This window comes from Anarrhichthys ocellatus, unplaced genomic scaffold (genome assembly GCF_004355925.1).
Source record: "Anarrhichthys ocellatus isolate YVR2014 unplaced genomic scaffold, GSC_Weel_1.0 scaffold9, whole genome shotgun sequence".
NCBI classification, from domain to species: Eukaryota; Metazoa; Chordata; class Actinopteri; order Perciformes; family Anarhichadidae; genus Anarrhichthys; species Anarrhichthys ocellatus.
In genome coordinates, this window is record NW_022280039.1 from 7,682,302 (window position 1) to 7,692,643 (window position 10,342).

Consider the following 10,342-nt stretch of genomic DNA (forward strand, 5'->3'; position numbering starts at 1 on the left):
CGCATTCATTTTAACGATTAATTACAATATTTTTTTAATTAACATAAAACATTTGTTTCTGTATTTACACTTCTATAAATGATCAGTCTAAGTACTAAGCATTATAGCCATCCCAAGTCCCAGTCCAGACCTATAGGTGGTGCTAATTCGCATCGATGTTGTCAACAGAGGTGAAACACTAACTCTCCTCCGCGCCGCTAGCGGGCGCTCTTCTGTAGAAACGTCACCGGAAGCTCGTGACCAGAAGCGACAACAAAAGAGCCTGACTTTAGGAAGCAGCCATTAATCCAACGAAATTCATATATTTTGCGGCACAAATTGTGTTGTTTGCACTACTACATTGAGTTGACATTTTATTTATTGGTAAAATGGGAAGAAGCCGGAGTCGATCTCCTCCAAGACGAGGTAAGAAGCTAAACGTAAGCTAGCTAATGTAGCTAACGTTAACACTACGTACGGGGTCAGCTGGCTGCTTCAGCTCCTGTTACGCAGTTTGTAATTTACACTGGGGAAAAAAGATAACATTTATATGAATATAATAGTTAACCTATTGTCTTTCATTGACGACTTTACACCATAACATGTGATTCATTGCGTCATTGTCGCCTTCCTACGTTAACAGACGTTACACAGAAAGTTCTAACGCTAGATGTTTGCTCAATTCATTGTAGGTTTGATGCGTTTCCGAAGCTGGCAGTGATATTTGACTGGTTTTGTGTTTGATTATTAAACTATGTTTGAGTATATGAAGTGTTTAACAACATAGTCCCAGAGCCTGAAGAGCTTAACCTTTTTGACCTATAGGCCAATACACGTGTTAAGATATTGGGTATATTGATCTGTTCAATCAATAAACCTTATTTCTGCAACTCAGATTTATATCATCTTATCTCTGACATCAAAGACCAGTAACGCTAATAGTGAGAGTCCACACATTTTACAGGTTTCATATCAAATAGTTTGATGGTGTTCAGCATGAGGAGCAAGACTCTTGTTACAACTTTCTCAACAGCAAGCGTTTTACAGAGTACTGGTTGAACTGCACCTCGTGAAGCAGGGACTGCATGTAAATTATAAAGGAACAACTGTATGCTAACGTGTTCTTGCATACTCGGTAATCAAAAGTTAAAGATTGAAGGAAATATAGTGTCTGATATTATATCAGTCACATAGGAATTATTCTGTTGCCTTGTGGCAGATAATTAGATTATGTCTTTGAGAAAGAATACAGTTGGACTGTTGCTGATGACATGTATACATGTATCAGGTGTAGCCTGTTTAAACATGCTGCAGCAAAGTAAAGAAGATAATCAAATTCACTGTGTGGAGAAGAATGTTAAAAAACGTGGATGACAATATGCCCACATATTATCCCCCAGTTTGAATGCTAACATGATCTGGTTTCCTCCTTTCTAGCAGAGAGACGGCGTTCCCGCTCAGCTTCCCGGGAACGTGAGCGGAAGCGAAGGGAAAGGGAACGCTCTCGTTCTCGAGATCGGGATCGAGAGCGTCGGAGAAGCCGCTCACGATCTCCTCACAGGAGACGTTCAAGGTGAGTTAACACCATCTCTCTACTCTTTGCTTTGTACAGTGTATATATATGCATGCACACACACACTTATGTCTGCAGTCATTCTATGTATATTGTCACCAAATATCAATCTGAAGTGAATTGTCATAGAAAGTAATCGTCTTTCAGAGTGTTTGGAGTTCTTTTTTTGTACACTTTTCCCTTTGGAGAAGAAGCACATGTATCTGCAAGCTTACTAGAATTACCCAAACATGAACACTATTAATCACTTTAAGGTGCAGATGTGGTAACCTGCCCTGAGCCCGTTTTAACAGCCATTTGTGTTCCCTCAGCAGGTCTCCCCCCCGACGCCATCGCTCCTCCTCCTCCCCCTCTGAGGAGCGCAAAGATTCTAAGGAAAAGTCAGCGAAGCCCATCACGATCTCAGGTATTATTATTATTTTTATTATTATTATGAATATGTCCCTATTTGCTATTTAGTCATGAACTCGGGAGTAGATTCAGCTTTTTCTGTGCTTATGACATCAATGTTTTTGCCAAAATTCGACAGCGGAAGACATGGAGGGCAAAACAGAAGAGGAAATTGAGATGATGAAACTGATGGGATTTGGTTCCTTTGAGACCAGCAAGGTAATAGAACAAGGGTGTCCTATGTTGTGCACCCACAAGGAGGTGCAGTTTGTTTCAAATTAGGTTAATTCCACAGCTGAACTGAAGATAGGCATGCTGTTGGATTTCACTTGGCCTGCTCGGTGTACCAATTCATCCCAGTTGTGCTCTGAATTCCCACAAACACAATGCTTACAGTATCAGAGTAGGTAGCTCCTGGTTATATAATGGTCACTATTCACAGTGGAAGGTCATGGCTCCATATTTAGACAAGCTAGCCGTTGATGACCAACTTCATGCTCAATTTACATCACTGATGGTATATATATATATGCAACTGCTGTACAGTAAAATCCTTCCGGTTGCTCCATGCAGCAGGCTGGAAGTGTTTCACTGTGAAGCAGCTGCAGACGTGTGATGTTGTCCTTTGTTAATAGAAATGTCTTTTCAGAGCATCAATGTGCCTCAACATTACGGAATACATGGAAATTCGTCGTTACTTTTATCTGTCAAATACAATTCAAGAACTTCCTGTTTTACCAACAGTATGACCCACGTTGTTTTGTCCTTTCTCAGCCTAATTCAGCTGTGTGATTATTTAGAAGTTTTGGGAATATTTATCTTCCAAATGATCCACTAAATTTTTTTAACAAGCCATATTTTACTATTTAACTTGACCTGTAATATGTGATGTTCTGTATGTGTGAAGCAGTAACGATGTTTTCAAACAGGGGAGGAAAACTGATGGATCAGTCAATGCGTTTGCTATCAATGTGAGCATGAAGAGAAAATACAGGTACGTCAACAAAAAAATGTTTTCTAATTGCACAGAACTGTTTTTATAGCCACGGACAGTTTTTTTTTAATTTTTTTTTTAAATTGTTTCACAAGCCCTTGTTTCTATTATATAGTGATCATTTTGACGTTATTGTCTGAACCTCGGTTGTCTGTCAGGTTGCTGAGTTTAAAGTGTCAACTTCTCAGTCCCCTCACTGTGAGCATCATCCACTGTTATTGTAGCCAATCACCTCTGCAGGTGTTTCTACGCTGAGATCCCGGCTCTCCCATTGGTGCTCGATGATGTAATCTGCAAGTGTTGCGAGGGTAACAGTGATGTAATGTTTTGTTATATATATATATATATATATATCTTTTTTTTTTTAGGCAGTATATGAACAGAAAAGGTGGGTTCAACAGACCACTGGACTTCATTGCCTGAAAGTGTCAACGACTCATTCTGATACCCGAGAAGCTCCGTTCTCCTCTCCATGGTAGTTGTATTGATATATACAACTACCATCACATGATATTGTGTTATTTCAAACCTGTTTTGTGTTATGCAACAATTGTGTATATACTTTCCTCCTTTTTTTTGAAGAAGTTAGTCACCTACCAATACTCAGCTTTGTCGGAAAATGGACTGGAGTAACAATGCCGTTGGCTTTGTGTTCTTGAGGTGTGTGTGTTTGGAGTTTTATTTGAAATAAAAATAATTTTAAAAATGTGTTGCTGCAGTCCTGATTTATGAAAAATAAATCAAATAAGTGCAATTCTGCATCTGCCATAATGTACAGGAACATTTCACATATGTAAATGAATGAATGTGATCATAGTATTATGGAGTCTGGAGTAGATAATCTGAAGACTAATGTATTCTAAGTCAAGAGATTTTACCTGGTTATGCATTCTTGTGTGGCTTGCTGGTATGTTTTTTTTTTTTTTTTGTGGTAGGTGTCACCGAATTTAATCTAATTTGGTGTTCTCTACAAGCCAAATATCAAATTTTGTCATGGACGAAGGACATCTTCCAGGAGATACACTCATCCCATGTTGTTTTAGTTTAGGTCTAGGTTTGTTTTCCCTGCATTAAAATGGGCATCCGTCTCATTTTGAAGCAGTCTTTTACTGATATGATTCGGAAAACAGTGGGTGTGCGCCTGCGCAGATACATTCTTTGTGATTGGAGAAGCAACAGACCAGCACGATAACATGTGAATCTGGCTAATAGCTGAACACGAGTAAAGACAAACAACACCACGGGAGCCAATCATGGCCATACACCGCGAAACAGCATGGCAGAGGGGCGTGTCTTCTGTTAGAAGCAGGCGTTGTCAATTTAGCTCGTGGTCGTTGCGGCCAATGGCTAACGAGCTTATCAGAGAGCAACCAATCACGGTACACGAATGTGTAAGGCGGAAACTGTGCTCATTTTGGCTCCGCCGCCGTGTGCTTTCGCCAATGGAATCAAAGGACCAAAATGGCTGAACCAGGTTCTCAGTGGCAGTCAGCGCGCGACCCTCTCGACGATTGACAGCGTAACCGCCCAATAGGAGCGCAATAAGTTACGCCCAGTACCCAATCACATCGCAGAACACAGGAGCTTTGTGGGGAAGTACAGTAGTTTGCTGTCGTCCAGATCAACAAGCCACTATTTTTGAAGCAGTTTGATAAACACTTGTTCCTCGGTTGATGTCAGTCGCTAGCAGGACGTTTTTACGGGTGATCAGCGATAAGCCAGCACAAAACTAGCCTGCTACACAGCCCCGAACCGATAAGGTTGGATGACATCGTCCGTTGAACTTTTAAGACAACTAACGTTAGCTCGTTTTTTTCTATCATTTCCACAATCAGGCAAGACTGTGACAACTGAACAGCCAACGGTCTTTTTTCCCCGATTGGTCGAATCTGTTCACGAGCTAGCAAGAAGGTTTCATCGTTAATTTGGCAACTTGTCACGAGCGCTAACGTTAGCCAACTTGTTTTGTTTTTTGTTTTGTTTTTCAAACGGAGCAATACTCAACCGTTTTCTCAACCAGCCGTTTTTTTCTTGAAGAACTTCATAGAAAGCCGTTGTTTTTTTTAGCAAAGTATTTGCTTAATAAAGAGGCCAAAGCAACCGTAGCTGTTGAAGTGTTAGCCTCAGCTAACACCAGACCCTCGACGTTACCTGAACCATTTTTTAACATTAAGGAGGGGGCTAGTTTTGTGTAAACTGATTGGTGCTGTATTTAGGACATTCGTTTTTTAAATAACCCGTTTGATACACTGCAGGAGTTACCCTTTAACGTTCGCTCTCACCTTTAAAAAAAACAACTGCCAGAACAGCAAGCCAGCTTTAGAAGCAGACCAGTGGTTTATGACCTAAAGGTTGTGTACAACCACAGAATATCCCTCATCGGATTGTTATATTATCAGTTTTATTGTTGAAAATGGCGGCGATCGGAATGGTGCAGATGTTGATCGAAGCAGCCGAGTACCTTGAGCGCAGGGAACGAGGTAAAGTGTATTGTTTTCTGTTTTCTTTATGAAAAATGACAATGACATCACTTCCCCCTGATCCATGCTAATTAATGCACCTGCCATTTTGAAGCTATTTTAAATCCTGTTGCTGCCCCTTATTGAAAACATTTTTTACATTAAGTATTCGAGTTACGTTTTGACACAGCAGAATGCATCGCCTAACGTGACCCAAAAATAGGTTGTTCATAAATATTCATATTCAGACATTTTGGGTGATGATCTGCAAAAATGTGCAAAAAAAACAAACATGTCATGCATTTTTCCTTTCTCTGGTAAATGAATAAAAAGAATGAATGAATGCATATGTGGCAGATGCAGTCAGATGTGCAGGGACACCTTGTTATCATGGAGGCCCCTCCTTTCCCTCTGTTGTGGTTTGCTTGTGGGGTTTATTCCAGTTCAAGATGACATCATTGTCCAGGCTGAGGGGAGAAAACACGGTGCAAAGACTCTGCATGGACTCCATCCATTAGTGCACTTAAACACAAGCCATTGCTACTGAATTCTCCTTTTTGCAGCCGTTCTATTTTGGCTTCTTTTCACCGTGGCTATATTTTTGTATTGCCAGATATATCTGGACACGTGACCAACATGTTGTTTGTTTGTGCGTTTGTTTGTTTGTTTGCTTGCAGAAGCCGAACACGGCTATGCCTCCATGCCACCCTTCATCAGCAGCCAAGAGAGGGAAAGCTTGAAAAGGAAAAGCAAAAGCAAGAAAAACACAAGTAGCAGGTAAAGAGGCATATCAGCTCCTTGTGGCCAGAACATGTATACACACTGTATAATTGTTCAGCTCTGCAACAAGGCGCTCATAATACCCCCCATCAAGTGTGTCCACACTGAGCGCAGCAACGTTAATCCATTGTTTACTGGACTGGTTTTTGATTTTTACAATGCACACTTATAATTTGTCCTTTGTAGTGACAGAATCATAAATTAGGACATTTAATGTAATTTTGTTTTGCTTTATTTTATTTTTTTGGTGCTGCAATTAGATAAGATAAGATAAGATAAGATAATCCTTTATTAGTCCCGCAGTGGGGAAATGTACAGGATTACAGCAGCATAGTGCAAACAAGAGACATAGTAAAAACAAGATCAGTTTTAAAGTAGAGTAATATGACGCCTATTGGGTTATGGAATCTATTGGGTTATGGCCTTGTTTTGACTACCCCTTGTCTTCTTCAAAGCGTTTGAGTGACAGCAGCAAACATCAGTCGGTCTTAAAGTGAAAGGGCCCCTCAGTAAGGCAAACTGGGTCAGTCAAGGGGGCCGCAGATGACATTTCACCGAGGGAGCGCATCCTGACAGCTCCGGTCAATAGACACGACTCCCCACACGTACAATTCTATCAGTCAATCATATCGGGACAGATTTATGTTGCATTCACACCCCCACAAATCAATGTGCACTCCCGTGATTCGATTGCAGTTTGGCTTTTGTGCAATTGGGGAAATTTTGTTTGCGAAACTCGTTTCGAAATGCACAGCTTCTGAGCGCATCGATTGTTTCTCATGGAGAGGATGAAGAAGCTCCTCGATCGAAGGCAGCACTAGTGGAACCGTACTCTATAGGACCTACGTGATTGAAGTGTGTTTGTATCCACCTGTATTTATTAGCATATGCACAATGAAAAACGCCACAATTAAACAGCTATTTGGTGCAAAAAAAAAAGAAGAGTTTCAGACTTGCTTGAGATCGAAACATTGACCTGTTAATATAGAGAAGATGTTCTAATGATGATGAAAGTGAACGGTGACATTGGGGGACCTGCTCCAGGGGGCGACTCCTCTCTCACACGAGAGAAGGGCATGAATAGGTTTTTATATAGACCTCTTACCTTGTGTAACTCAATGTACATCCAGCTGAATTAGCTGCAACAGACAACTGCTTCCATCACTTAGTATGTACAAACAAGGGCAACATCGTAAACACCCTATCTATGATGGCAGGCCTGTACATGCTGTATAAAGTTGCATGTCGGAAGAACTTCTTCACCTAAAGTGTTCTCTGGATGGCCAAGTATCCAATGTACACGATGTGACGCATGTAAATTGTGTTTCTGTTACCCCTCATAACCCAATGTACATATCCAGTTATATTGTTGGCAGATCTAAAGTTAGAAGACTGGTATACACAGACGTTTGAGTATTCCATGCCTTCATACGAGCTACCGGTTAATAAGTTGATTAATTTTTTGAATTAATCGTTTAGTCTATTACATTTTTAAGAACACAGTGAATAGCGTCTGTCGGTTCCCAGTGTCTTCAAATTGTCTTGTTTTTGACCAACTGTCCAAAAACCCGAAGATATAAACACTGATACGTAAAAGCAGCGAATCCTCACACTGGAGAAGCTACAACCAGAGAATGTAAAATGAATGATTACTAGATTAGCAAAATTGTTAGTCGGCTAATCGTTTCATCTAGGAGGCATCTGCCAAAAGATTTAAGAAATCAGAATACTTACCTGCATTTCATTGTCTAAATACACACGTGTAAATACTGCTCTTTTAAAAGGAACTTGTTGTTATTCAAATGTTTGGTTTAGCCTGTTGGTCAGGATTTAGTCCGTTGAGGTTAGCTTAGTCGATTGAGTGCAGCAGGAATAAGTCAAAACCTGTATATGAGTCAACGTTTTTGGTGAGATGCCTGAAATGGACAATGGAAAAATCCCATTGGCTTTTTGTGGAGGGAACCAGCTCAGAACATGTCCCAACATGCTTAGGTGGCCTGTATGTCAAGTAGACCACAAGCTGCTGCAGGTTTGTCCTCAAGCCATTCAATCTTTTCAGCTTATCGGCACTTTTACCATTTTATTTGTGTAACTACAAGTTTATGTTAAGCAACTCCCTCATCATCTGTGAGCTTTAAATCAACCATTGCTCATTACTATTCGAAGTCAGCTGAGCCACACTTGTTATTAATAAGGTCAGCTCGGATTATTTGATGTGGTCGGCCGTGAAGTTGCCTCTTGATCATTAATAGGCAGACCGGCACTATGGCTGAATGTATTTCTGACAGACGAGAGAGGACCATTAATTGATCAGGCATGATCAGTTATCTTGATGCTGTTGAGACTTGGTGAAATGTAGGTCCGGCAGCCATGTATGTGTATATATGTGAAACCAGTCAACCCAGAATGAACAAGCTCCTCCAGTTTGTGTTGTTTAACCATGGCATGGATGTGTGAGTAGTGGGGGAGGGGAGTCACTGTGGTTCTGACGTGTGTGTGTCGTGTGTGTGTCGGTAGTAGCGGCGACTCCATCCCCCTCATCTCTCTCTCCCACTTGCGTTTTCTCTCTCTTCCCACCTCCTCCACCCCCCATGTGTCTTTCCTGCTCGGTTCTCACTGTTGGCAAGCGATAGAGAGCACCAGCTCCTCCATTACACAGGTCCCCACACACACACACACACACACACAACACTGTGCAGCTACAGTGCACTGTGATCTTGCCATCCATGTTGAGCAGGCAAATTGAGTCTTTGCGTACTCACCGCCCTGTGTTGTTGTTGTTAAAGGCTTGTGGGGCGAGGCTACAGAGAGCCTTCAGAAAGGAGAACGGGTTAATAGTAGATTCATGTTGTAGTGTCTTGTTGTCTACAATTCAGTTATCCAGTTTATGTCCAGGGAGCTGTCAGGGAAGATTGAATGCCAACACTAGGTGGAGTTTGAAGACTCAAAGTCATTATTAGAATAGTCATTCAGAGTTATTACCTCATTATTACCTCATTATTATTACCTCAGAGGAACCAGGCTGACTTGGAACCCTCTCTGAAGGAATTGCGGCTTTCATACAACCTTTGGTCTTATTTTTGTAGTTTTGGGCATCTATCCTGTCTTTAATAGTAATGTGTTGATATAGAAATAGAGCAACCCATTCATTATAGGGGGTAGGGTTATGGAGACGTGTCCCAGAGCCTGAAATGTAGCCTGAATAAGTGGGGTCATGTCCCTGCTAGTGCTGTTATGTCACCAGCGGCTGTCTGCCCGGCACAGGAATGCACGCTGACCGGAGGGGGAGGGGCCAAGGGAGCTAGAGAGCACCCAAAGCTGAAACAAGATGATACCACACACACACACAGACACAGGCATGACACCCATTCCTGTTCGGAGGTTGCAATATTGGAAGACGTTGTTTCTAAGCTTAGTCCTGACAGTAAGTTGTCAAACATTGAGGTGAATCAAAGTGTGGGTGTGTGCGAGGGACCTCTGAGATTCTTGGCCATGGCATGCAATGGGGACAGTGTCGAGCCTAGCAGAGCTGAAGGTGCAGACGGGCTATTTTGGGACCCGGGGTGGGTGGATATTTTGCCTTTTCCGCTGCCGGCTCAGCGGCCGAGCAACTCCGTTTAGCCTTTTCTACAGAACAGTGAGGTGGAATAACGGCTTGAACAGGCTGTGTGAAAAGGGGCTACTGCAATGCAGAAGTCCTGCTGGCCGCAAGCAAACCTCCATCTCTCAATTTACCTTCAGCACTGTACCCCTCCCCCGCCTCTCTCAGTACTACATGCACAGTTTGAAAGGGCATAGTCCCTCGCTTCTGTTTCTAGTTACTGTTACTATGTTTACACCTGGCCTCCTCATCACGTATTTTAAGCACAAGTAGGCATCAGAATGCTCAGCCTGTTTTTCTTAGAATCCCTTTTCCTCAGCTGGTTGTGACTGCTCATAAACTCCCACTCAGCCTTTTCTGTCTCTCTCCCTCCCCTGCAGTAAGGCCTTGGACCGCTGTGATGGCACACAAAGTGGAAACCTTACCCTGTTTAAGCAGTGGCCTTGTTATTTTGTGTGGTTTCTCACGTGTTTTTATCTCCACAGGTCTACGCACAATGAAATGGAAAAGAACAGGTACGTGTGTGTGTGTGTGTGTGTGTGTGTGTGTGTGTGTGTGTGTGTGTG

The 10,342-nt window shown here is 42.0% G+C and overlaps 2 protein-coding genes across 3 annotated transcripts in view; both read left to right on the forward strand.

Annotated features, from left to right (window-relative positions):
• The first annotated feature begins 17 nt into the window (after positions 1–17).
• On the forward strand, positions 18–3,644 carry snrnp27 (small nuclear ribonucleoprotein 27 (U4/U6.U5)). 2 transcript variants are annotated; one of them, XM_031849011.1, is made up of 6 exons: positions 18–405; positions 1,417–1,552; positions 1,864–1,958; positions 2,082–2,161; positions 2,872–2,936; positions 3,305–3,644. In XM_031849011.1, exons 1-6 carry the CDS (start codon positions 369–371, stop codon positions 3,357–3,359), a joined length of 468 nt encoding a protein of 155 aa, XP_031704871.1. In that variant the 5' UTR covers positions 18–368; the 3' UTR covers positions 3,360–3,644. The 2 variants fall into 2 exon arrangements, with proteins under 2 accessions (XP_031704871.1, XP_031704872.1); XM_031849012.1 differs by having other exon boundaries at positions 1,867–1,958.
• Positions 3,645–4,521: 877 nt separating this feature from the next.
• Positions 4,522–10,342, forward strand: part of mxd1 (MAX dimerization protein 1) — a 14,041-nt gene continuing 8,220 nt past the window's right edge. The window contains exons 1-3 of the mRNA XM_031849009.1: positions 4,522–5,416; positions 6,073–6,172; positions 10,262–10,291. Of these exons, the coding sequence (XP_031704869.1) occupies positions 5,350–5,416; positions 6,073–6,172; positions 10,262–10,291 (197 nt within the window). The 5' untranslated portion in view covers positions 4,522–5,349. The remainder of the gene's footprint in view (positions 5,417–6,072; positions 6,173–10,261; positions 10,292–10,342) is intronic.

What these genes read in the sequence shown, in the direction of transcription:
- snrnp27 (XM_031849011.1), top strand. Translation starts at nt 369, where the DNA reads ATGGGAAGAAGCCGGAGTCGATCTCCTCCAAGACGAG. An exon ending in GAAGCCCATCACGATCTCAG is followed by an intron (nt 1,959 to 2,081) that starts GTATTATTATTA and finishes AAAATTCGACAG; the next exon opens with CGGAAGACATGGAGGGCAAA. An exon ending in GTTCCTTTGAGACCAGCAAG is followed by an intron (nt 2,162 to 2,871) that starts GTAATAGAACAA and finishes GTTTTCAAACAG; the next exon opens with GGGAGGAAAACTGATGGATC.